Source organism: Motacilla alba, chromosome 6 (assembly GCF_015832195.1).
Source record: "Motacilla alba alba isolate MOTALB_02 chromosome 6, Motacilla_alba_V1.0_pri, whole genome shotgun sequence".
NCBI classification, from domain to species: Eukaryota; Metazoa; Chordata; class Aves; order Passeriformes; family Motacillidae; genus Motacilla; species Motacilla alba.
Genome location: NC_052021.1, coordinates 34,710,786 through 34,738,285, shown reverse-complemented (window position 1 = coordinate 34,738,285; position 27,500 = coordinate 34,710,786). Strand labels below are relative to the sequence as shown.

The 27,500-nt window shown below is 46.8% G+C and overlaps 1 protein-coding gene across 5 annotated transcripts in view; it reads right to left on the bottom strand.

Moving 5' to 3' along the window:
- Positions 1 to 27,500, bottom strand: part of MGMT (O-6-methylguanine-DNA methyltransferase) — a 124,208-nt gene that overhangs the window by 18,673 nt on the left and 78,035 nt on the right. For 3 of the 5 annotated variants that reach the window (XM_038140433.1, XM_038140435.1, XM_038140437.1), the window contains one exon: positions 13,436 to 13,593. In XM_038140433.1, coding sequence (XP_037996361.1) covers positions 13,436 to 13,593 — 158 coding nt within the window. Of the gene's footprint in view, positions 1 to 13,435; positions 13,597 to 18,204; positions 18,483 to 27,500 lie in introns of those variants that run through there. The other 2 variants (XM_038140436.1, XM_038140434.1) reach the window with 2 other exon arrangements.

Below are 27,500 nucleotides of genomic sequence, written 5' to 3'. Positions count from 1 at the left end.
CACCGACAAAGACCTGTTGGTATTTCTACAATGCCTTCACTCCAGGCTGAATGATCAGGGACAGAAATCTTCTCCAGGCTAACATTTCCCATTCAAAATCTCATTCCAGGAGCAAATATTTTTTGCTTTGTTTCAAATATGTCAATTTTGGGAGCAGGAAATTGTGCAAAGTAGGTAAAAATAACCTTTCACTGACTTTATGGACATTTGAAATCCACATAGGAACTGCTGTAGACATAAATACAAGAGACCTGCAGATCAGAGAAACTCAACCACTGCCTCATCACTGCAAACTCAGCTTAAGTGGCCATATTTTATCATTATTTACTGCTACACAACCCTTCCTCCTGTTCTGGAACAGACACAGAATGGCCCTTCCAGAGACACCACGCACCAGCTCAGCTGCAATTTCTAAGTGACTGGGCCAGAAAATTAAATTTCTATTTCCCCATTCAAGATAGAAATAAATGAGGGACTTGTCTCTATTCCTCTTTGTCAGGGAGCTGGGACTCACCAAGAACTTCACCTGGGCAGCTTCAGGATTCTCCTCATCAGCTGCACCTTGCAGACAGAGCTTGAACTGCTCTCCCTCGTGGCCCTGTGTGACAGGAGGCCACCAATGGCCAGCACCTGACCCAAAATCCAGAAATCCCTGGTGGTGTACACTGAATGCACCTCCTGGTCCCACCTCTACTCTCCTTTTCTCCCCCTTTCTTGGAGTTCTTGTTTTTGCCAGCCCTGGGAAGGCAACCCCTGTCCTTCTCCAGAGGAAATAACAGAAATTAAGGTGAATTTATCTCAGAATTAAAGTGAATTTACCTCAGAATTAAACTGAATTTACCTCAAATTAAAGTGAATTTACCTCAATCTGCATTGTTGGAAGTCAACAGAAAAGCAGCCTCACAGGCTGACTCGTCCTGTTAATGAGACACCCAACCCAGCCCAGAGTTCCTAAATAAATCAGAGGATTTGCTGATAAATAAATAAATCAGAATAAATGCAGTTTCCTGGTTACGCTGATGGGAAGGCAGGACCCTGGGGTCACAGATGGAACCAGCAGGGAGGTGCTGCAGAAAACTCCTCCCGGATTTATGGATAGGCTACAAGTGTCATTCCAATATTAATGAACCCAAAACACAAAGTGCAAAGGATTCAATGCTCACACATCTTGATAAAGCACAATTTCCAACTCATCCCTATAAATAAGCTCACTAATTCCAAAATTTCCAACTCATCAGGACCTTGGGTTTGAGGTCTTGGTCAGGATCATCAACAACACCCGGGAGTGCAAAACTGGGGAGAAAAATTGAGCACAAATTGGGCAAATTTGGAGAAATAAAGTGACAGAACTTAACAAGAACCTCAAATCCCACCTCAGGACACAAAATCCAGAACCACGATGAAGGAAGTGTGAGACATTCGCTCTAAAATTCATAGATAGGTCCTACAAGATTATTGGTCATCATTGCAGGGCTCCAAGATGCTCTGAGGAAAGGAAAGGAAAGGAAAGGAAAGGAAAGGAAAGGAAAGGAAAGGAAAGGAAAGGAAAGGAAAGGAAAGGAAAGGAAAAAGAAAAAAGGAAAAAAGGAAAAAGGAGAAAGGAAAAAGGAAAAAGGAAAAAAGGAAAAAGGAAAGGAGGCTGAAGAGGGACTTTGGAAAAGGCCTGGAGGGACAGGACCCAGGGAATGGCTCCCAGTGCCAGGGGCAGGGCTGGATGGGAGATTGGGAATTGGGAATTGCTCCCTGGCAGGGTGGGCAGCCCTGGCACAGGGTGCCCAGAGCAGCTGGGGCTGCCCCTGGATCCCTGGCAGTGCCCCAGGCCAGGCTGGACACTGGGGCTGGAGCACCTGGGACAGTGGGAGGTGTCCCTGCCATGGCAGGGGTGGCACTGGGTGGACTTAAAGGTCCCTTCCCACCCAATCCATTCTGGGATTCTATAAAAGGGGAATAAATCCATGAGTTTTGACATCAGCTTGTGTAAAACTGATGCTGCAAACTGGAATTTGTTTCATCATCTTACAAGAACAGGGAGATTTCTTCTCCCACACTGCAATATCATGTGCTACAGATTTGGAATGTTACACAAATTTGGAACTGGAGGATCTTTAAATTCCCTTCCAACCCAAGACATTCAGCCAGAAGGAATCCCTTGCATCCCCCAAGCACCTCCAAAAACCTATTTTTCATCCACTCAGGGAACAGGGCAACACCAAGCCAGGTTATTTGGGAGAAAGGAAACATTAAATCTCTGCAAAGCTTTGAGCACACTGGGTCCCCACTGGGTTACTCAGCACAGGTATCCTGGTGTTCTCCTCCAGCAAGGCAGAGGAGGCTGGGAGGCCCCAGCATCTCTCCTCTCTTTTCCCTGCTTCCCACAGAATTGGTTTTTCTCTGTAATTCCACTCAGAGTTACACTGATGAGGTGTTTTTACCGTTTCATTTTTCGGCACGGCCCCAAATATCCCCTCCCAAAGGACTCTGGATCAAGAAATCTGCACCCTCAGATGCTTTGTGAAGATCCTGTTGCCAAAGATAACCTGGCCTAGAAAATTAATATATGAAACATGCAATGCAAATGTGCTGCACTACGTGAACAAAGTGTAAGATCCTCGCTGGGCTAAAAAAGGGAACAGCAAATTCTTCAGCTTTCTATAAGTTCCTTTGTAAATGTGCACATTAAAAATAATACTCATTAAAGTGCTTAAATGCAATAAAAAGGAACTATTTCCTCACTGCATATAGATGAAGCCAGTATCAAAGTACTGATTTTTAAAAACTTGTATTAATTTATGATTGAGTTACAAATACCTAATGGATGGAGCTAAGATGTGCACAGCACTTTCCAAACACTAATCCACAACATGCTTCCAAGAATGCAGCAGCAGCAAATGATTCCCAGAATCTTCTGCCTCCAGTCTCAAAGTTAAGGTGTGTTTTTGCTTTTTTTTTTTGTTTTTCTTTTAAGGAGTATATATTCAAGCAGCCAACAAAACAACTGGGAAGAGGTGAAGTGTGATCCCATGAAGTCACTCAGCCTCAGACTGATCCCAGTGCCATCACACGGCGCTGCTTAAATGAACTGCAACTGGAATTCCCGAGATCCAAATTATTTAAACAGACATCCTGGAAGCAAACATGGAGCAGTCCTCCCAGTGACCCCTGATGGGATTTCACAGATTCCAGGTTGCTCAATTAACAGGCAGGCCTAAAAGCAGCGCCTTGCTTGGAGGAAGTTCTCACAGGTAAGCTGCCAGGAGAGGAGGAGTCTGCCAAGGCACAGGCAGAAATTTGGGTTATTTGGGGGGCAAGAAGCAGGTGGGGTTGGGGAAACCCCCCAGTCCTGCACCTCTTAAAGAATGATTTGATTTTCCAAAGCATCTGAAGAATATTACAGGGATTTCCCTCAGTTGGCAAGGTTCATAATCACACATTTACCTGATGTAGCAGCCCTGTTGTTTTACATGAACCTGCAGCATCAGGAAAATCCTCCTCACGCTTCGCAAGCCGCCACAAAAAAGAGGCTGCTCTTCATCCCGTGCTCTCCTGCCAAACCCAATGAAGTCAGCACAGGCACAACATGTTTATACAACATTAAGGGTTCACGTTAAGCTGAAAGCAAGGAAGAAATTTGACTTTCAGATTGACAAATGAAGAGTGCTGGTGTATTCTGGAGCCTGCAACAAAGGAGCCGGTTGTGTTCTCGCCCGCCGCGGATCCCTAACAAACCCTCCTCCCTGGAAGGATGGTCAGAGCTAAGGTCACAGCACCCTCCATCTGCATTTCAGATCTCGACTTTTGTTGGCTTTACTACTTCTTTTGGCATTAAATATGAATGATGCTCCCCGAAACATTTGGAACATTAATTATAAGGAAACGAACGCAGCGCCCCGGTCATTGTTCACCCGCGCAACGACAACCAGGAGCTCCCAGCAAAGTGCTAAAATATAAAAGGGTGAGGTTCATTCATGTATTGGTCCAAGCTGCAGCACTATAAAGTACATCAAAAGGTGTTAATGGTTTCAATATTTATCTGCTGCAGGGAAGCACTCTAAAAAGAAGACAGAAAAAAAATTTCTGCTAATGGCTGTGTCTCTCCATTAAAATGAAAAGCTTAATGCATCTTATAATCAGAGGACAATTTGCAAATCATTAAGAGAAATGTAAAATTCCATTAAAATACAAATCAAGAGTCCCTCACTGGACTAATAATCTTTTTGATATTATTTTGCATTTCACTATTTCTGTTCCCAATATCCAGGCACCACAAATGATCAGTTCTTGAACACGCTATTTACCACAGCCTACTTCTTTAACGAGAGACTGAGAGAAGTATAATCTGCTATTCAGAGCAGGTACTAATGAAGAATTCCATATATTCTGAAATTTAATTAAAACCCCAAAGATTTCAAATTAGATGCAATTTGAAATGCCTGGGGCAGAAATACATGCACTTGCGTGGCAAGGGTATCACGCTGAAAGTTGATACCGTAATTGGTCTTGATGTATTTTTGTGTTGCCAGGCTGAAGCACAGAACTCATAACCATATAAAAATTCTCTGTAGATTACCTGCTCATTGAAAATGCCATCACTCAGGTAGTTCTCTACTAAATTACCATGCTACTAAAATGCACAAAGTGATTCGAAGAGAAGAGTGGCACAGCTGGTCGACGCTGCCAATGAGTTATGCATGCGTCGACGCTGCCTTTTTTCTTAGTAAAATATGCTCAGTTGAATATTAAAATATAATTGGCATTCAACCTAAGTAGCTTAAACCATTTTGTTATCTTCTTTTAAACCGATTTGGCTCCTCCACAGTTATTTTCGAGGATGCGATTCACAAACTAATGACACCATCACATTCAGCTAGATTTGTACTATTTTACATTTGTCATAAATGGGGACAATTTCTGCAGCCTTCTAGGGATGTCCTTTAATACTTGCTCCTCTTGAACATCAAAGGCCCAATTCATGGGGAAAAAAGAAAGAAAGGAAAAAGAGGAGTATGCCATTTATGTTGTTCTTGCATATTTTATCCTGGGAAGAGTGCGGGATGCAAATTTCTCGTGAGAAGTGTGTTTTTCCAGTTAAGTGAGACCTTGTTTCCCCCAGAATAAAAACGGTCAGCAAATCAAGTGCTCAGGAGATGTGGCAAAACATCTTGCAAACGGGTCAGAAAGGGGCATCCTTAGGTCAAGGAGCAGAAAAATACCTTTATGATAAAATTTTTTTCCTCGGTTGAATTTATTTGTGTGCCCTTAATATAAAGGCTGTCAGAAATGTCACTATATTGTCATTTCCTGAAAAAAAATTAACAATATTACTTAGAAACGAGGTGCTCACCATAGTAACAGTCCCATTAAGCACATTACCTCTGAAACACCTAACAGGTTAAATGCATATGAGTATTGATGGTATTTCCTATCAATAAGGGGTTTTAAGTGAACTTGCCTGAAAGTTCATTAATAAAACGGGTGTGGGAGGCTGTATTTATAAAATCCTTTCCTTTTATCTTGATTGCATGGGTTTTTATTAAGGAGGGGTGCAAAGGTTACGTGGGGCTGCATGTGCGGCGAGCCAGCCAACAAATCAAAGGAAAAATGAATTAAATTAAACTTATTCCTCACAGGTCTGCAATGAGAGCAGGTGCTGAGGTCTGGGGCTCTGGGTGAAGATGAGCTCACGACTCTGGATAAAAAACTCATTTTCCTACACTGGTGGGGTTTTTCCACCTTCAGATCTTACCTTTTAATCTAAATCTCATCTACAAGCAGCAATGTCAAAAGTTACCGGGTTGGTCAAAATGTTTCTTAGATCAGGGTCAACCGATTCCTTTTCTTTCATGGGGAGAAAAGGGATGTGATTTTGTGCAAATTCACTTTATAAAGGAGCCTCACACGCAGGTGGCTTTTAGAGCTGCTGATTTTAGAGGGAAGCTGCCCTGATTTTGGTCCAACTGCAGTTCAGAGCAAATATTTATCATGGAATCATGGAATGGTTTGGGTTGGAAGGGACCTCAAAGCCCATCCAGTGCCACCCCTGCCATGGGAGGAACACCTTCCCCTATCCTAGGGTGTTGGCCTTGGACCCTTCCAGGGATCCAGGGGCAGCCACAGCTGCTCTGGGAATTCCATCCCAGCCCCTCCCCACCCTGACAGTCAGGAATTCCTTCCCAGTATCCCATCACCAAAACACAAACCCTTTCTTTCAAAACAGAAGTTTGGAACAATTTGATTCCATTTGATAATATTCCAAAAATTTGGAAAAATAAGACCCACACACCTCTGCAGCTGTTTCAGAGTCTTGAATACTGAATATCCTCAAATTCTCTGAGAACAAGTGAAAATATTGCCACTGACTGGTGAGCACTGGCTGTGGATCTTCAACCCACTTTTATCTTAAAAAAACTATTTACAAAATGCTCCCTCATTCTAATTATGGCCTACCTGTAATCACGTTAAGAATAGTGGCAAGAAAGGACTGTCCTACTGGAAATACAATTATTTTTTTAAAAAATTAATTTTTTAAAAATAAATTAAAATTTATTTTTTTTAAAACAAATGACCTTTTGACTTCTTTCCCCCCTGACAGGACAGACACACTGCTCTCTCCATCCTTAGACTCTTCCAAGGACACAGCAGTGATGGACACCCTGAAAGGCTCCATCAAAACCCCATCAACATCTGCAATCATCTGCCAAAAAGGAAATTTGCACCTCCCAGGGCCTGAATTGCCCTAAATGGGCCACAACTGGCAGACAATTCACCCTATGAACTTCAATAAAAGTATTTAAGATACACTTAAAACCACACGGCTTCCACTGGAAATTATGGGAATTTTGGTCTGAATTCAACAGGAATTGGGTCAGGAACTTTGCAGGTATTTCTGTCCAGAATGCATTTGTATTGATTTTTTTTTGTTTAGTTTTGTTTTTAAATACATATGGTTGATAGAAAGCAATGGGCCAACTGAGCTGGAAAAAGAATTATAGGTATAAAAGTAACTGGGCTATTTTGGGGTTTTGCTGTTTCCATTTTTGAAGGTTGGAGAGGATTGATTTCAGTTTGCAGAAAATTGTAGGAAAGTATTGGATTGTAAAAATCCATTAAATGTCTCACAAAACAGTGACTTTCTGCTTATCAAAACTCCTCTCACATGAAATGGTAATAAAAGAAGACGCCAGTCTCTGGAATTTGAATTTTGAGTTGGCAGACAGGAATAGGAAAGCTTGTCAGCTCTCTGCACTTGAATCTGCCATGTCCAGATATGTGAAGTATGAACGTTTCCGAGCAGATTATTTCATATTTAACACTTTCTAAAAGCCTAAATAGAAATGTATTTGCATGTCTGATGAAGCTGCAGGGTTGAGAAAGGGAAAATCAGAAACATTTATCAAGGTTTTTTTCCCTTAATGAATTGAACCTCTAGTACCAAATTAAGAGAATTTCACAAATTGCTGCAAAAATCGGTGGTAAAAATGACAATTTGTATTTGCCTAGGAAAGGGCAAGAGCTGCCTCCTCAGCAAGTGAACAGAGCAGCTCAAGACTGCAAAATATAAATGCAAAGTCCCACGAGTTGGGTTGGAAGGGACCTCAAAGTTTATCCACACAAGGACACCTCCCACTGTCCCAGGCTGCTCCCAAAATCCAGCCTGGCCTTGGGCACTGCCAGGGATGCAGGGGCAGCCCCAGCTGCTCTGGGAATTCCATCCCAGCCCCTCCCCGCCCTGCCAGGGAACAATCCCTGCCCCATCTCCCACCCATCCATGTCTGTAGTTGATACAACCTGCTGGCTTCCCACTTTCCTAGATAAATTAATTGAATTTTCCATTTTTACTGGAAGTAAGGGAACCATGGGGAGATGACACTGGAACTCCTGGTTTCCCTGTTGGCTGCATTTGCTGCTTTTCCTGTTAAGGATGGTTATACTTTAACCATAAATCTATATCTATATCTATATCTATATCTATATCTATATCTATATCTACATCTACATCTACATCTACATCTATATCTATATCTATATCTATATCTATATCTATTTATCTATATCTTATCTTATCTTATTGATATCTCTAAGATAAAGGAAGGAAGTCCCAGGGACTGCTCCTTGAAGCAAAATCTGATCATGAGTCTCAACTTAATGACACCAGAACACAAAGGTCACCACAGGACTGCCTAAAGACCCTGAACCCGAACATGTGCATGCCTGAAACATGGAAATATGCATTAAAAAATGTTGCAGTTTATCCACAAAGTGGCAGCTGAAGATTCAAACCTTCCAGCTTTACTTGACAATATCTCAACCAAGTCAATTATTCTTGCAATATTTTTTACTGTAATTTAAAGGAAGGGAAAAGAGATCTGCAATTCATTTTAATAATGTAAATGCTTTTATTATTGAAATAATTTTTATGTATTGAAAAAGTCGATGGATTAATTGTACGTGGGAAAAATTTACTCTCAGGACACCATAATTAAGGTGAGCAGCACAGCCCCTGACATCCCTTTTAAATGTAAGCACAATGTTGAATTTGTCATCTCATAAGCAGACAAATCAACAGCCCCACAATCCTGTGATTTAAATGTTCTGACCACAAAAAGAATAAAAAAAATACACTCTGGCCTTTGCTGAGTCACAATCAGAAAATACAGAAAAATTTACTTTTCTTTCTCAATTTGCTGCAAGCTGGGAGTTTTTTATAGTTTGGAAAGTGCAAAATGAGTAAGAGAGTTATTAGTGCAGCTCCTGGAAGGGTGCAGAGTACTCAGGATGTGCTATGGAAGGGTTTTCTCCATGGGAGCTTCCCAGGGGGGGACATCCCACAGTCCCCCCAGCCCCCAGGAGCAGGGTGAGCCCAGGGGTGACTCTGACTCCACGGGGGTGGCACAAAGGGAGGAGGTTCCTCATCCCAGAGCTGGCATTTCCCCGTGCTCCCAGCACCCCTGGGCAGCGTCAGTGTCTGGAGGAGCAGGAAATCACAGGGTAATTATTGATTACAGGCCTGGCTACGTCAGCCGGGCGGGAGAATGGAGCTGCTCCCAGCTCCTTTGAAGGCTCCCGTTAGGTAGGAGGTGTTTCATCAATATCCCCTCTCGGATGAATAACCTACACCATGCACGGGGGGATCGCAGCTGCACGGCTCTCCTCCCTGCTCTCCATCCTCAGCTGCTCCTCCTGGATCCTTCTGCACAGCTGGGCTCTGCCTTTGGCTCGGAACGTGCCAGAATCATGGGATGGTTTGGGCTGGAAGGGACCTTAGAGTCCATCGTGTTCCTGACACCTCCCACTGGCCCAGGTGCTCCAGCCCCAGTGTCCAGCCTGGATCCAGGGGCAGCCCCAGCTGCTCTGGCAATTCCATCCCAGCCCCTCCCAACCCTCCCGGGGACAATTCCTGCCCAAAATCCAACGTAAACTGACCCTCCTTCAGTTTAAAACCATCAATGCCCCTAATGCCTCTTCCACACCTCTCAGCCTGACAGGAATTCACAGCTCAGGTGAGGAACAGGATCAGGAGGACTGAGCTGGACTGAGGGAAGAGCTCGGCTTTGCTCCAGGCCTGCACCCTCAGGACAGGGACTGGATGGAGGAACTGCACCCTCAGGAATCCAGAGGGCTCATCCCGTGAGGACAGCGTGGCAGCAAGGAGCAGAGCCCCAGGGCTGCTGCTCGTCACAGGGCAAACGAAAACTCTGGTGTGTCTCCAATTTCCTCTGGCCTGTGCTCTAATGAGCCATCTGGTCTGCAACACACAGCACAGCCAGCCCTGTGCCACTGCAAACACAGAGCACAGCCACCCCTGTGCCACCCTGTGCCACCCTGCCACTGCAAACACAGCACAGCCACCCCTGTGCCACCCTGTGCCACCCTGCCACTGCAAACACACAGCACAGCCACCCCTGTGCCACCCTGCCACTGTGAACACAGCACAGCCAGCCCTGTGCCACCCTGTGCCACCCTGCCACTGCAAACACACAGCACAGCCACCCCTGTGCCACCCTGTGCCACTGCAAACACAGAGCACAGCCAGCCCTGTGCCACCCTGTGCCACTGCAAACACAGAGCACAGCCAGCCCTGTGCCACCCTGTGCCACTGCAAACACAGAGCACAGCCAGCCCTGTGCCACCCTGTGCCACCCTGTGCCACTGCAAACACAGAGCACAGCCAGCCCTGTGCCACCCTGTGCCACTGCAAACACAGACCACAGCCACCCTGTCACTGCAAACACAGAGCACAGCCACCCCTGTGCCACCCTGCCACTGCAAACACAGAGCACAGCCACCCCTGTGCCACCCTGTCACTGCAAACACATAGCACAGCCAGCCCTGTGCCACCCTGTGCCACTGCAAACACAGAGCACAGCCACCCCTGTGCCACCCTGTGCCACTGCAAACACAGAGCACAGCCACCCCTGTGCCACCCTGTGCCACTGCAAACACAGACCACAGCCACCCTGTGCCACTGCAAACACAGAGCACAGCCACCCCTGTGCCACCCTGCCACTGCAAACACAGCACAGCCACCCCAGTGCCACCCTGTGCCACCCTGTGCCACCCCTGTGCCCCACAGCAGCACAAAGCGAGGGCAGGAAATTCAGGCGTGGCCGAGCCAGCGTCACCTTCCCCTTGTCCCAGACCCAAAATCCCCACCCCAGCCCTCAAAACAAGAAGAGCCCCATTTTCCCTTCACACAAAAGGCAGCCAAGGACCAGGCTGCACGGAGAGCCATGAACCATTTCCCATCGGGGCTTTTCTGAGATGTCCCACCAGAGGAGTGGGAGAGCCTGACTCTGCCCAGTGAATTCCACACGGAATGCTGCCCATGACGTGGACTAGTGAAATGATGCTCCACACTGTCAATTATGTTTGAAAATAAATAGATTGGCTGCATACAAGCTGGAGAGGCAGGAAGGGGAGAAGTCCTGGAGGTGTTGGGAAACCCAAATTTCCCTCTCCACAAATCCCTGACAAGGAGTCAGGTGGGGGTTCTCTGCTCCCAGGGACAGCGTTTGGGGAAATGGCCTCAAACTGCACCAGGCAGGTTTAGATTGGAGGATAGGGAAAATTTCCTCATGGAAAAGCTGTCCAGCCTTGGCACAGCCTGTCCAGGGCAGTGGTGGGGTCACCATCCCTGTGAATATTCAAAAACCACGTGGATGTGGCACTTGGGGACGTGGATTAGTGCTGAGGATGGTGCTGGGGCTGGGAAGGCTCGGGCTGGATGATCTTAGAGGTCTTTTCCAACCCAACTGGTTCTGGGATTCCAGGACTCTCCTCCTGCCTCCACATTCAGATTCCACCTTTGCCAATGCCAAGTTACAAGAGGAATGGTTGATTTTGTATCTTAAGTGCTTTTAAAAACATTTCCCCTGTTTGACAGTAATTTAGAAAATGAAAGGCGCTTTGGAAAAATTTAAGATATCGGAGATGCCACTGGAAACAGCAGATACGGAATTTTTATAGAATTTCTTAATGAATATAAAGCAGATCATCTCCACTTTCTGAACCTGCAAATCTCTCTGCTTTTGTTATGTCAGAGTTGATTGTCACAATTTTTCTCTCCACCAGGAATGATGTACTCAAAGCTGGCACAAAAGCAGCTGCAGAAAACTGACCATGAATTGAGAAGCGTTTCATCCCAAAAGCACTTCACACATTTTTTTTGTTAGATGAGGAACCTTTTTAATGTTTTTTATTTGGTAAAAGCAAAACCCTTCTGGTCCCCAGATAAAGTTAGTGCAGAAAAATAAAATAAAATTTGATGTAAGCACTGATTAGGAAGAAATTATGCAACAGTCAGTCCTGATTACAAAAGCACTTGAGGATGGAATTTGAATCCTCTCTCAAGGAGCAATAGTGTACATGGTCACACTTACAGGGAGGGGGGAAAAGGGCCAAAGGTTTTGATGATCATGGAAACACAGAATTCCAGCCTGGTTTGGGCTGGAGGGACCTGAAAGCTCATCCAAATCCACCCCTGCCATGGGCAGGGACAGCTTCCACTGCCCCACACTGCTCAGGGCCCCCCTTGGAAAGCTGTGGCTGAACAGAAATGTAAGAAAATCAGAGTGATGAGAAAAAGCCTTTCTGGCTTTGGATCCTCAGCTCTCACTGGTGTTTGTTCTGCGTTTTTAAGTGCCTGGAGAAAGCAGCAGGCACTTTCAAATGTAAATGTGTAAAAGCAAATAAATACCAAATTCCTAATTTAGCAGAACTGCAATTCTGATGTGCAGATAACCTGAAGTGCAGTCCATCATAGTTTGATTTTCACATCACCTTTCTCCTAAACAACTTTAAAAACCAGTTCCTTCCAACTTCTCCCATCTATTTCCACATTCCTTCCAACGTAATTTTTTCAGTTTTATGGAAGTATTAGTAGGAGAAAGTGACAGGAGGACAGAAATGCTCTCACATCGTTGTGATTTGAGCCAATTAATTCCTCATTAGCGTTTCCATGACGTAGGAGCCTTCCACCAGTAAAACACACACAGACCTGGGCCAGGCCAGGAGCAAGTGAAGGAGCTCAATGAGAACAAGCTGCACGTGCACGTGCTGAAAGGAGAGCGCTGCCCTGCAGCCCAGCTGCAGCTGGTCACACCCAGAGCCCCCGAGGAGCAGTGGCACCCCAGGGCCACCCTCACAAGGCCAGGGTGCTGCAGGGACCCTCGGGTGATGCTCACAGCCCCCAGCCACGTCCCAGCCCTGCCCAGCTCCTGGCTGGGCTCTGAGCCTGGATGGTGCTGAAGAACCTTCCTGAAGAGCCCTCCCAAGGGTGGTGATTGTTTCCCTCAGGAAGCTCCCTGTTAACAAATACCCTTATTTTTCCTCTTTTAAAAGTTCTTCAGTGCTTTATAAAACAAAAAATTTTACAAAAATATTTAAAAATATATAAATAAAACTTTTTTTTTTCTTTTTCCATAGTTTTCCTAAATGGGCTCCTGTATTTTTTTTTGGCTTTGTGAATGGGATTCCTTGGTGTGAGCACTGCTGATCTTTAGCTGCTGGTTTGGGGTTCAGCCCTGAGAGGGTTGAGAGGAAGGTTGTGCCCTAGGGATGGACCAAAGTCTTCCACAAATGAAAGGAATGAATAACAAAGGCTGTGGCTGAGCAGAGCCTGAGCCAGCTGCATCCTTGATTGGCCATTAATTAGAAACACCTCCATGGACCAACCAAGGCAGCAGCTGCTGCATCCCACAGCAGCAGAGAGTTCTTGGTTACATTTCTGTCTCGAGGCTGCTCAGCTCCTCAGGAGAAGGAAATCCTGGCAAAAGGATTTTCATGGAAGCTGTCTGTGGCACCACAGCTCACAGCCCTTCAGGTGCGCTCACAGCCCAACCCTGCAGCCTCAGCAGCTGAACCACGACAGTTACAGAGCAAGGACGGGGGAGACGGGGGCCACTGGCTGCTGGCACAGGGCAGGGAGGGTGGCACTGACCTCTCTGGAGCAGGGGGTGGTGGAAGGCAGGCACGGGCAGGGTCCCTGTGGTGGCTGGCTCACAGAAGTAGGCTCGGAGCCAGGCCGTGCACTGCTGCAGGGGCTCCGGCATCTCCTCGGCCCCCTCGCACACCTCGCAGGCCACCGAGGACTCTGCCCTGCTGAGACACAGAGAAATGCAAGGTTACACTGCTGAAAATGACAAAAGCAGCCTGGACAGGCCTCTGAACAACCCGGTCCCTTGAGTGGAACGACACGGGGGCTTGAAGGTCCCTTCCATGCAAAACAACTCTGGGATGCTGTGATAAAACCAAGGATTCACACTCTCTGTATCAGCAAAACAAAAACCTCAAAACATTTAATCTGGAGTCAGACCTTTCTTCTTAGAGAAAAGTGAAGGGATATCACCAGCTGGGGGCTGTGTACAAATCTCCAACGGGACGGGACTGCTGGGAACCTGCCTTGAGCTGTCTGATTTTCCAGCATCACTCTCATTACCTGGTTATGACAATGGGAAGATGCCAGCAGCTCACATCCAGGCAGCAGACCAAGAATTTAATGTTACAGCTCACTTTGAAAGCTTTTTGGCCAATCACACAAAGCAAAAGCACAATGACAGTGGTTCCATCCAACCACTATAAGCACAAGTACCTTTGGTTAAACAATGCTTGCTTATTTAGAATACAACACCTGCTTGTGAGCCTTCAAACACAATGCACAGAGCTCCACTATTAAGCTTAGAACTTCCTAACATCTCTCTAGATAAGACTTTTCTGCAGCTGAGGGAGTTATTCTAGACAAGCATTAATACACAGACCATTGTTCTATTTGTCCTTACTCTTCTACTTACATAATTTTTCTGCTGACCAATCTCATGGCTACTGCTCAGCTCCAATCACAGTTCTGCTGTCTCTGAGGCCTGCCTTTTGCAGCTTTACCAAAACCCTCTGATTTTATGGATTCCCACAATTCCCCCTGGTCCCTTGAGTGGAACAACACGGGGGCTTGAAGGTCCCTTCCACGCAAAACAACTCTGTGATGCTGTGATAAAACCGAGGATTCACACTCTCTGTATCAGCAAAATCAAAACATTTACTCTGGAGTCAGACCTTTTTCCTTCTCAGAGAAAAGTGAAGGGATTCTTCACAGCAGTGACAAAACCTCACCCTCATCAGCCCTACAAACGCAGAGATGGCACAGTGCTGTGAACCCGTCAGAAAACCCATGGAAGACTGGAACGAGGGGACAGCCACGAGGGAAATGTCAGGGAGCAGGAACACCACCCAAGCCACGGTGGGTGACACATCCTTGTGCTTCCAGGGGGGACGGAGGTGAGGCTCCTCCTCCGCGTCCCCTGGGGGTGCAGTCCCTTGTCCCCAGGCCATCCCTGGGGAAGGAGGGAAGGAAGCAGCTCCCTGCTTCCTCCAGCGCCGTGGCAGGTCTCTGCTTCCCTCCCCTGATTGAATTGGAAGGAAGCAATTGAGAATTCATTTGATTTTCAGTGGCAGCTCGTGCTTGCAGGGGCTGAGGAGCAAAGTGAGCGAACAGAAAGCACCTGTAAATAAAAATGTGCTCCTTCCCCTGCTCCTTCTTCTTTCTTTTCCTCTGGAAGAGCAAGGTGTGGAGGAGAGCGGTGACAAAGGGAGCCCTGGATTTGCACGTATCCAGCTGTGTTTCCAAGCTGGATGTTTTCAGGGGTGCAGGGCAGTGCTGGGAAGGGGGTGGGGGTGCTCTCCTGGTGCTCCCCAAGGCTGGGGTGTGGTGGGGGAGTCCCTCAGAACTGCAGAGACCTGTGTGAGGACAGCAGTAAACACACAGTGCATCCATGGGAAATGATGGGGACAACATCAAGGGTGATGCCAGAACAGCAACCCCTGCCAGCAATCTCCTCAAAACCAGAACCCTCACCACCACTGAGGGGCCACCCAAAGGTTTCCTGATGCTGGCAGCTTTTTCTCCCAGCTGGAAACAAAGCCACAAGTTCCTCAGTGTTTGACCACAACAGCAGAGTCTTTGGTGAGAGCTTGGATGTGCCCCGAACCAGGAAAATGAAGAGAAAACTGTGGCAACATCAAAATACATGTGAACCTGAGACAAGGGAAGAGAACCAGAGTGATTGTGCCAGCCAGGTACAGGGACAGAGCAAACCAACCCCGACTCCTGAGCGTGCTGTGAGGAGGGGACAGGATCTTGTGAGACTCCTCAGAGCAAAAAGCCAAAGCAAATGAACCAAGGGATGTTGCAGGAACAGAATAAAGAGCCTGGCTCTGCTTTCACCACGGGACAGCTGTGCAGAGAGACCCAGGGTCTGCAGAGCCTGACCCAGCTGGGATCACCAGAGGAGCCTGGATGGGATCAGGGATGTGCCCAGGGCTGGGGCACGGCCACCCTCAGCAGCTCAGCCCTCAGCCTGGTGCCTGAGCCAAGGCTCTGCCATGCCCCCAGCCCTGCCTCAGCTCCTGATTCATTGGGAACTGTCACTGTCATACTTTCTGGAAAAATCCCCTTGCCCAGGATTCTTCTCCTGGGAAGCCGAGAAGCCTCAGAGAAAAAGGAAAACAAGAATTATCTCATTTGCTTCTCCTGTGTTTTGCTGCTTTGGAATGTGGTTTGGAGATTGTTTACCCACAGGTGGTTGTTTATTGGTTTGATGTGAATTGTTTTTACTAAATGCCCAATCCCTGTCAGGCTGTGTCAGGACTCTGGAAGGAGTCACGAGTTTGTCATTAGTATCTTTTAGCCTTCTGTCTGTATCCTTTCTCTATTCTTTAGTACAGTTTAGTATAGTATCCTTTAATATAATATAGTATCATAAAATAATAAATTAGCCTTCCAAGAACATGGAGTCAGATTCATCAATCCTCCTCCATCTGGGGAACCCCGAAAATACCACAGTGAACCACTCAAGGCCCCCTAACTACTGCTGGGGAACCCCAAAAATACCACAGTGAACCACTCAAGGCCCCCTAACTACTGCTGGGGAACCCCAAAAATACCACAGTGAACCACTCAAGGCCCCCTAGCTACTGCTGGGGAACCCCAAAAATACCACAGTGAACCACTCAAGGCCCCCTAGCTACTGCTGGGGAAGTGGAGGGACGTGGAGAAGGACAATAAAGCACTCCAGCAGCTGCACAGAGTCCACAGCTTGGAGCAGGGGCAAAGCAAATCTGCAGAACCAGCTTTGCATCCCCTTTGGTAGGAGGTAAGTGCAATTTTATCTCTCTTTCCATTTATTTATCAAATTGATGCTTTTGACTTTATGTATGTGAAGTAGGATCAAGTTGCTTTTTAAACCTGGTGTCTACTTTATGCCGTTTTTCTGATTAATAATATCTTTGCTAAAAGAAAAAGTATGAGAATCCATGCACAAACTTTTGTGCCCAAATCCCCATGGCATGGACTTCAAACCAAGCTCCCAACACCACGGATAATCCATTATTTCACACAGGTACAACCCAGCAGAATATGGCTCTGTTTTACTATGAAATGTTAGAGCTACAACAAAATAATAATGAGAGAATATAATAACAACAACTCCTCTGGAACCTGGCACAGAAGTGGGGAGGCTTTTCTGCTCCATTTATCCAGAAGAGCACGAAGAGTGCTCAAAGCTACGGTCTCCTTATGTTTTTCACATCATCCTGTTTCCCATTCTTGGGAGTCTGGAAATAATTTGGGCTGTAATGTCACCAATAAACCAGAAAAACTCCATCTCCTCACGGCTCTGGGAGCAGCAGCTCAGGGCTCTGCCTCCAGCTGCAGACAGGGACCAGCCCAAGGGCAGCCAACCCATCAGTCACCCCCAAAACAAGTGGGGAGCAGCCAGGGAGACTCTGGGAGCACGTCCCAGTGACTAAAGGGGCTCCAGGAGAGCTGCAGAGGGGCTGGGGACAAGGATGGGGGGACAGCACACAGGGAATGGCTCCCACTGCCAGAGGGCAGGGCTGGATGGGAGATTGGGAATTTGGAATTGTCCCTGGCAGGGTGGGCAGCCCTGGCACAGGGTGCCCAGAGCAGCTGGGGCTGCCCCTGGATCCCTGGCAGTGCCCCAGGCCAGGCTGGACACTGGGGCTGGAGCAGCTGGGACAGTGGGAGGTGTCCCTGCCATGGCAGGGGTGGCACTGGGGGGGATTTGAGGTTCCATTCCGAGCCAAACCATCACACACACGTTCCTCACTTCTCCAGGTGCCCCCTGGCAGGAGTGTTTGGAGAGAATTTATTTTTAATTTTCTTTTTAATTGCTGCTTTTAATCGCAGTGCCCTGCCGCTGCTGAACATCTCCAGATGTTTTTGGTGGGGCCGTTCTCCCAGCAATTCAACACCAGAGGCTTTCCCAACACCTGCCACCTCCCCGGCCAGGAAAGGGAAGGCTTTGCAGGGCAGAAATGAATTTGCTCTCCAGGAATGCACTGACTTCTTTTCCTGCAGGACACACGCTCCGCGTGCCAACACACACAGCCAGAGCTTCAAACTGGCAGGGAGTTGGAAAAAAAAAAAAGGAAAACCTTCACATTAATTTTGCTTGGCTAGAGATGGCAACAGCTATTCCTGGGAATTTGACAGCTTTAATAAAGAAAAAGAAGGCACATAACTCATGCATGGGTGTCTTCTGCTGCCCCCCCTCCCCTCCCTGCCCTTCCCTCCTCCCCTTTCCCTCTCCAAACTTGCATAGCAGAACTTCCACAAACTACCTCGGCATTAAATATCCCGCTGAAAGCACCAGCTGCCTTTTAAAGGATTTTCTCAGGCTTCAAAGCCTTAAGTACCTTTCAAAGAGCAGAGTCCAAGTGGTCTGAAAACATTGGTAAGAAGAGCAGAGGAGTTACATCATGGGAAATTCCCCCCCTGGAAGGAAATCCCTCTGCTCAGGGTCAGGTTTCTTGGAAGGTTTCTCAACTCCCTACTCCAGGCATGGATCTTTGAGCACCTCTGAGTCAAGATGGACAGGAACAAGCTGAAATTTAGAGAAAAAACACACACCTGAGAGCCATATGAACTACCTGGGCCTGAACTTTGGGAATGAAGAAGAAAAAAGGGCGTTTCCTAATGTCCTGCCCTGGGTGACCCCCAAGGAAAGGATCACAGAGGCACCAGCAGCACACAGGGTGCTGGCCAAAGTGGCCTTTCACTGCTTTGACCATGGAAAGTTTAGGTCCTAAACTTGTGATCAACAAGATGCACTTTTACTTTTATACAGGAAAATAACATGTGTGTGTTCATTGAAAAATAAAAAACCCCAAACCCTAAACAAATGATGTAAGATGTAAGAAATCTGACCGCTTTGTTTTCGCCCTGGAAAACATTTTTTATTTTTCCTTAAAAAATGCCAATGACTGTTTTTTTTTTTTTTTTTTCAGAGGGGCTGTAATCATGAGAAACATTTATTTAAACCACATCAATATTGTTTAAATCACTTCCACTTTCATCAGAGTGGTTCACTGCACTTGTCTTTCATTCCTGAATTATGCTGGGTGCTGCCTGGCATCCCAAAAAATTCAAAGTGGAGAGTTTTGTATTTTTACCTGGTCAACAACCAATTGTTGCTGTTGGGGTTTAGAGTGCACTTAATATTTTATTTTATTTTATTTTATTTTATTTTATTTTAGTTTAGTTTAGTTTAGTTTAGTTTAGTTTAGTTTAGTTTAGTTTTATTTTGACCTAGAATTTTTTTGTTTTATTTTGACCTAGAAGTTTTTTGTTTGCAGTAAGGTGGTGCCCTCTAATACATCAGCAGTGTCACACGTCTGCCTTAACTTTTTGGGGATATTTGGGGTAAATGGATATTCACACGACCAACATGGCTTTACAGTGGGATGCTTCATCACAACTACAAACTCCCCAATCAGAAATAAAAGCTCATTTTAAGCTACCTAAAGACATCTAGGAAGAAATGTGTATTTTTCCCAGTTGGATGAGTCTCACAAGGAGCCTTTTTCCAGGCTGCTGCTGCACATCTCCAGCCCGTGGTGGTGACGCCCAAGAGAGCCCCAGACCAATCCCAAGGTGGGAACCCAGGATTAGGGTTTTCACACCCCACAGCTATTGCACACCATTCCCCCTGCCATCCCAGCCATTCCTTTCCATTCCAGCCCTTCCCAGAGCCTGCCCCAGCCCGTGGGGGCAGCTGGCTCCTGCGGCCGAGAGGGCCTTCCCAAAGCTCCATCCCAGCCCCGCTGCTCCCGCCCTCTGTGGGGTTTCGTGCCTTACGTTGGGTGCCAGTTGTGGGGTTTCATGCCCCGGATTGGGGTGACCCCGAAAGATGGAAAAGTCTCTCCTCCAACCCGTGCCTTCGAAGAAAGACTCAGCAGTCCTCTGTTGTCTGTTCTCAAGGTTGTTTATTGTTGGTTATCTAAAAAGATTCTTCTCCTGAGCTGCTGTGGCCCGTTCAGCAGCTCAGACAAAGGCACACTGCCCTCCCAGGGGCTGCTGCCATCTTTTATATCACACATTCCGTGTTCCATGTTTATTCTTTTTCCCCAATGCCCATCATCTATATTGAATGGTGACTTTCTACTCTAAACCAATCTGTGAGTGCCAACATCACCAAAGACATGGAGGCTGGGAAGGAGAAAGGAGGAGGACAGGGCGCACCCAAATCCCTCCATCTTAGAACCCCTGACCCCCATGTACAAAACTTGGACCCCTGTGTACAAGGCTTAAAACCCCCTTGTACAGCACTCAAAAATCCTTCCTTTCACTTCGTGACTACTTCTACTGCAATACCTGAACTTGTGTGTGTGGCTTGTGATTCTTCATACAGAGTTGGTGATTTGCTCCACGGGCTAAGATCAAAACCCCACGTGTGTCTTTGGCTGCTGCCAGGGTCTCAGAGCCCCCTGCCAGCGGCTCTGGCCATCCAGGGCATCCAGAAGGATGTCCTGGGTTCCCACAGCCCTCCTCACCTCTGTGTGGGATGAAAGGAAGGAGAAGCTGCTTCCAGCAGAGGGGGAGGAAAGCAGCAGCACCTGTTTCAGTTTAACAGGCTCCTTCCAAAGCCACTGCCAAGAACTGGGAGTTTCTAAGGCGCTTCCAAAATAAACATGTAAGCACCGGGTTGGCTTCGGGATCATCCCAAATAGCTCAGCCATGATGGGAACCAGAGAAATGCTGGGAGGAGCCTCGTCCTGAAGTGGCAGGATGCTCATTATTTATTTCTGAGCTGCTTTTCGCCTCAGTCCTTCAGGAAGTTAAGGGAAGCAAGGTGGACTCGAGCTGTGCTGAAAGGAAGGGGATGTAACACAGCTATGCTGGCACATTCCCTGGGGGAAAGCCAGGAGCTGGCAGCTTCCTTAGCATAAATAAATACTAGGAGAATGCCCTAGCAGCTCCCATAATGTATTTATAAAATAGATGTCTATTTATAAAATATTTGTGTATTTAAAATACAATTGATTGGTTGAATCTAACATCCAAAACGCCAGTTCCACTGCTTCACACACCTGAGTGTTTCATCCCTGGAAAAGCACCTCACCTTCCAGTGGTTTGCTTAAGGAGAGGTCTAGAAACTGAGCCAGTGAAGAGATCCCTTTACTCCAATCTTAAAAGTTTCAACTTTTTTTTTTTTGGTTTTTGTTTTTGTTTTTTTTTTTTTTTTGTTTAAGACAGAAATGAAAAAAGCTCCTCAACGAAATAAAGATTGCAACTCCTCCTAGCCTGGAGTCAACAAAGTGCCATTGATATATGTGGGCAGACTCAGATTACATTATAAATTCTAAATTTTTAATTTTTAGGTAATATTTCATAATTTAAAATTTTGTAATTTTACCTTTTTTTTTTGGTTTTTTTTTTTTTTTTTTGTGATTCTCTTCCCCAGTGGTGTGAAGAGCCTGGTGACTGTTGGTACAGAGCTCCATGAGTGTCATTAGTACAGATAATTCTTAATATTTATATAAGTTTTATCTATAGATATCTATACATATCTATACATATATAGAGAGAGATAGATATATATCTATATAGATATGTAAAAAAATAAATAACAGAGCTCCTAAACCAGAGTAAATGTTTACATTTGCAGGAGAAGTCACTGTCCTGGATCCTCTAGAACCTGAATGGTAACTCTTGCCATAAAATACATATGAGGGGCCAGAATAATTTTAGAATGATTGTTTTTTTAATGACATTTTTTTTTGTTTGATCAGCAAATGACTGAAGAAAAGTTGTCACACAACTCTCACACACCTGAATTCATAACAGAAAAAAGTTGCACTATCTGAAAACTGAAAGCTGTCCTTTTCTTACAATTATATAGATCTGTGCTTATCTTACCAAACTAATTTTCTTTTGGAGAAATAGCTGCTGTGTTACCTTTCAGATGGAAGGATCAGTGATGATTAGCACACAAAAATTAACATTAAAATGGGACTTAGTGAGGCAGCATGACTTGTTCCACAACAACACAGAGTGAGTCGACGTTTTTACTGGAGCCTTCATTGTGAAATGAACTAAAAATGTATTTTATCCACACCTAAATGTCACCTAAGCAGCCTTTCTTTGATAGATGAAGGCTAAAGCCACCCCAAAACTGCAGCTGAGTTATCTGGTCTCTAATGACTCCAAACCGATTACGGGATGCAGAGCAATCTCGTTAAATTTTATTCCAAAGCTTACTACACTGGTGTTTTCTCTTATTTTTCTATCAATGAAGCCCAGGAGGTTTCAGGACAATTCATTATGTATGAGACCCAACTTACAGTGCTTGACTGTTGATTAATAGCAAAGTTTGCTGGGTGTACATTTGCAGCATTAGATGCATACAATATGCTAACTTATTCTTCCACCCAAGCTAATTATTTACCAAAATGACTACTTGAGACTACAATTTATTAAATGCATGCATCCAGTCTCTATTTGGCCCCAAAAGACAGCCCGGAATGAAGATCTTTTACTTGATGTGACAACTTCTGGAAACAGTGTTATTAATATTGTAAATGTGGCAAATAAAGAGTTCAAATAGCCGGGTGGCTCTGCTGCATTTCTTCCCCACAACTGAAGCAACGAACAAAGCGCCTTTTTAGGTTTAAAATTCATGGCCAAGCACATCCTGACATAGTTTAATTTAGCTGCTTATAAATGAAGTGGCTCTGTGATGGGAGGGAGAGATTAAAAAAGGGATGAGAGCTGCAATAAACAGCAATAACCCCCAATTCCTGGAGAACAGCCTCGACACCGCTCCTTTTAAGACCTATTAAGAAAAAAATTGATGCATTTAGGGAAGAACACAAGAAATTGGAGCTGAGTCAGACTTAGCCCTTGTCATACAACCTGTGCAATGTTTTCCTTATTCTGTTTTTATCTGTTCTGGAGGATGCAAGCTGTTACAGATCTAACTGGTGAGAAATTCTGCATCCTCTCTTTAACCCTGGGAAAGAAGCACCTGCACAGAGATTTGAGCATCATTTACACAATATAAATTCCAAATAAACAATATAACAAATAAATTATAATTAATCACATAATTCATTAACAGATTAAATTATTGATACACTAAGTAATAAATAAACACACCTTTGAGTAAATACAAAGATACCCAAATAGTGTCATTTTTTTCCCCAACTTTTGCAATTATTGACATTAAATCTGGGGGCAAACTGGGCTTGCCCAAGCCCATGATCCCCGCAAAGCTGCTCCCTGCTTATTCCCTGCTCCTGGTGTGCACCAGCAAACAGTTCAAAGGATGGAGTGAGACTCCTGTCTCCACATGCCAAGATAAGGAAAATCAATGTCAATGCCCAAAAGACTCAAGTGATAGCACTGAAGGTCATTAAATGCTACTCACTGCCCTGCACCATTAAAGTTTTGATTGGAATCCTATACAGGGAGACACAGATTTCAAACAAGATCCTGCCCTGGGATGTGGCACTGCGAGACCACGGCGGTGACTTCCCGAGGAGCACCTGAAACACGTCCGAGGAAAACAATGCTCTGTGTGTGTGGGCTTGGCTCCCTTTCCCTGAGCATTTCTTGTGTTTTCACAGCAGGGAATCCCACTAGGAGCAAAGATCTCTGTTAAAGCAACAGCCAGCTGGAAAGTTCTGGTTCTTCAACAACCTCAATCCTCCCCTGTGCCTCCCAGTGCCCTTTGCTGTCTGCTCCATGCCACCCTCCTTCCCTCAATCCCAGACTGCTTCGGGTTGGAAGGACATTAAACATAATCTTGTGCCACCCCTGCCATGGGCAGGGACACCTTCCCCTGTCCCAGGAGCTCCAAACCCCAATGTCCAGCCTGGCCTTGGGCACTGCCAGGGATCCAGGGGCAGCCCCAGCTGCTCTGTGCCATGGCCTCACCACCCTCACAGGAAGAATTTCTCCCCAATATTCCATCTATCCCTGCCCTTTGGCAGTTTGGAGCCATTCCCCTTTTCCCCTCACTCCTGTCCACAGTCCTCTCCTTGGCCACCTTTAAAGCTCTGCCACCACCACCCTGCTGACCTCACGTGTTCTGGACTCTCAGTGTGACCTTACTGCTCTGCTGAAGATTTCCTGCTCCACCTCCGCACTGGTCGCCCATTCCAGCACTGCTTTCTTCCTGTTTCCCACCCACAGCTTTTCCAGACTGACTCCTGGCCTCTCCAGATTTCATCCTGCACGTTTGTACCCCATCTGTGCTAGCAGGAATCATCCAGGCCAAGACAGCCACAGTCAGCTCTGGTGCTCATCAGCGCCGGGAGCTCTGTCAGCTCAGAGACCTTCCCCAGAGAGACCCACTCCCCTCCATCAATGAAACCCTTCAAACACCAACAGCTGGGCCCTACTGAGAGAGCACGAATATCCCTAATATCAGAGTGACCTCCTCACAAAGATTTCCGTTTCAAATCAGCAGGTTTGGCAGCAGAACGACTGGAGAATTCGCCGAAAAGATAAAAAAAGCCCATTTTCTGTGCATCTTCTGTGTTGGGAAGGACCACCCTGTTCTAGATTGAGAACGGGGGAGATCGAGCACACCCTGAAGCAACAACCGAGCAGATGCTTCACATGGAATGTTTTAGAGCAGGAAGCAGAGCTGGAGCCAAGTTCCAAGCACAGCACACTGCCCGAGATGTTCGGCAACATTAAGCATAGGTGATACCATCAGCTCCAGCTTTAATTAGGTTAAAAGAAAGTCAGTTAATTTTAGCTCTTACAAGAAATTGTTACAAAACATTTTTTCTTATATAAAAGAAGTCTCCCATCAGACCCGGGAGGTCGGTTTTATCACAGGCAATTAACTGTGTTAGGGCTGGCTGCAGGGGACCCTCAAACCGCACACCGCACTCCCTGCGCTGCGCCGCCGGCCCCGCTGCTTTTGGGGACTGACCACCATCCCCAGCCCACTGCAAGGCTGCTTTTGGGGACTGATCCCCATCCCCAGCCCACTGCAAGGCTGCTTTTGGGGACTGACCACCATCCTCAGCCCACTGCAAGGCTGCTTTTGGGGACTGATCCCCATCCCCAGCCCTCTGCAACGCTGCTTTGGGGACTGATCACCATCCCCAGCCCTCTGCCAGGCTGCTTTTGGGGACTGACCACCATCCTCAGCCCACTGCAAGGCTGCTTTTGGGGACTGATCACCATCCCCAGCCCTCTGCAATGCTGCTTTTGGGGATCCACCACCATCCCCAGCCCTCTGCCAGGCTGCTTTGGGGACTGATCACCATCCCCAGCCCTCTGCCAGGCTGCTTTTGGGGATTCATCACCATCCCCAGCCCTCTGCAATGCTGCTTTTGGGGATCCACCACCATCCCCAGCCCTCTGCAATGCTGCTTTTAGGGACTGATCACCACCCCAGCCCTCTGCAAGGCTGCTTTTGGGGATTCATCACCACCCCCAGCCCTCTGCAAGGCTGCTTTTGGGGACTGATCCCCATCCCCAGCCCTCTGCAAGGCTGCTTTTGGGGATTCATCACCACCCCCAGCCCTCTGCAAGGCTGCTTTTGGGGACTGATCCCCATCCCCAGCCCTCTGCAAGGCTGCTTTTGGGCATCCACCACCATCCCCAGCCCTCTGCAATGGCCACAGACCCACCAGCCCTACTCAGCACTCTGCCTCGCAGTGATAACCCAATTGCTAACTGGTATCTGAAGTCAAATTTGCATTTTTTTCTACATATCTCAGATAGATATAATCCCAATTATGCATGGATTTTAAAAAAAATCCACCAAGCCTAAGGGAGTTAAAATACACATTACAACCCTTACACTGCAAGACCCAGGTCTCTGATCTGGTGCACGGGGACACTGAAGGACAAAAACTTAAGGCTGAATTATTGGAACTGGGCCCTGACTTTGGATGTCCACCTTGACGTGAGTCAGTGCATGAATTCCGATGACAGTGAGCACCAAGAATTATAATCAACAGCACCTGCAGATCCTCCAGCCTATTAAAATGAATTAAGATACAGATAAATCAGGAACCTGTTAAGAATTCAACTTGCCAGGACGTTTTTCAAAGCGAGTTCCCAGTGTGGGTGTAAAGTCTGTGACCCCTGAGCATCTCCTGCTGAAGTGAGTCCAGAGGCCACAAAGATGCTCCAGGGCTGGAGCCCCTCTGCTCTGGAGCCAGGCTGGGAGAGCTGGGGCTGTTCACCTGGAGAACAGAAGACTCGGGGGACACCTTAGAGCACCTCAGAAAAACTAATACTTCCAAATTAAAACAGCATAGTTAACAGAGATCTCCAGAGCCTTTCTGCAGGGCTTTGAGGCTGCTACCATGCGCATCAGCAGGATCTCTCCCAAAATGGCATCACCCAGCCAAGAACTGGCTGTACCTCTCAGCAATTTGGCCTCAACCACAAAAATACAACAGTGAGGAGAACAAAGACTAAAGAGCATTTTCCCTCATTTGGATCAAACTGACTGGAGCTTGCTCTTCCCAACACCCCACAGTGCCTCGGTCAGCTCTGGGCAGGCTCTGGCAGGAGGGGCCCTTCTGCAGGTACCAAGAGAGCCCTCCCCTGCCACAGGCCATCCCTGCATCCTCTGCATCCAGGAGGAAAAGCTTTTCTCTCAGGTTACCAAGCAGGACCCAATGCTGGATTGGAAAGCCAGCAGGGCACATCAATAAAACCAATAAAAATACTGTTTCAAAAAGCGCTGTTATAATGAACTGAAATAGGAGTCTATAAACTGCCACCTCAGAAGGAGCTTGTTAAAGGCTGAGCATAGGAACTGTGATTTAAACACACCCTGCCCCTCATGCACCAGCCTGGCCACAGCACGGCTCTTGCTTCTCCCATCTTCCCACCAGCCTCTGGACCCAGGGGGATGCCTCACTGCTGGATCCAGGGGTTTTGGAACTTCCCCGTGCAGAGGTGCTGCCCTGGGGTGCAGAGTTGCTGTGACCTTAAAAATCACACCTGGACCTCCTTGCACAGGATGAAGTGGGATCTAGGGATTTACAGCCCTGGCACTGCCACATCAGAATCCTGGGATGGTTTGGGTAGGAAGGGACCTTAAAGCTCATCTCATTTCAGCCCTGCCACGGCAGGGACACCTCCCACTGTCCCAGGTGCTCCCAGCCCCATCCAGCCTGGCCTTGGGATCCAGGGGCAGCCTGGCCAGGGATCCAATGTCCAGCCTGGCCTTGGGATCCAGGGGCAGCCTGGCCAGGGATCCAATGTCCAGCCTGGCCAGGGATCCAGGGGTAGCCCCAGCTGCTCTGGGCACCCTGTGCCAGGGCCTGCCATCCTCACAGCCAGGAATTCCTTCCTCACATCCCATCAAAATCCACCTTCCTTCAGCCTGAAGCCATTCCCATTCATCCCACCCCTCTTGTCCAATCTCATTGCTACTCCAAAACGCCCTGTGATGGGAGAGCTGGGGACAGACCACCCTGCTAAGACGAGACAGACAAAACTGCTTTACAGAACTCCATCTGGAATGGGGCAGGAGTATTTTCCCAGCCTGCTTTCCCTCCTCTCTCTGAAGCAGAGTGCCTGGAGACCGCTGTCCTCCGAGCTTTAGGTGCATCTGCATTACAACCCCATTAGCTTGTGTACTACACTCATTAATAAATAAGCTCCCCACTTAAGTGCCTTTCTTGTAAATTGGTTTGTTCTGTTCCATATAAATAATATAAATTTCTCT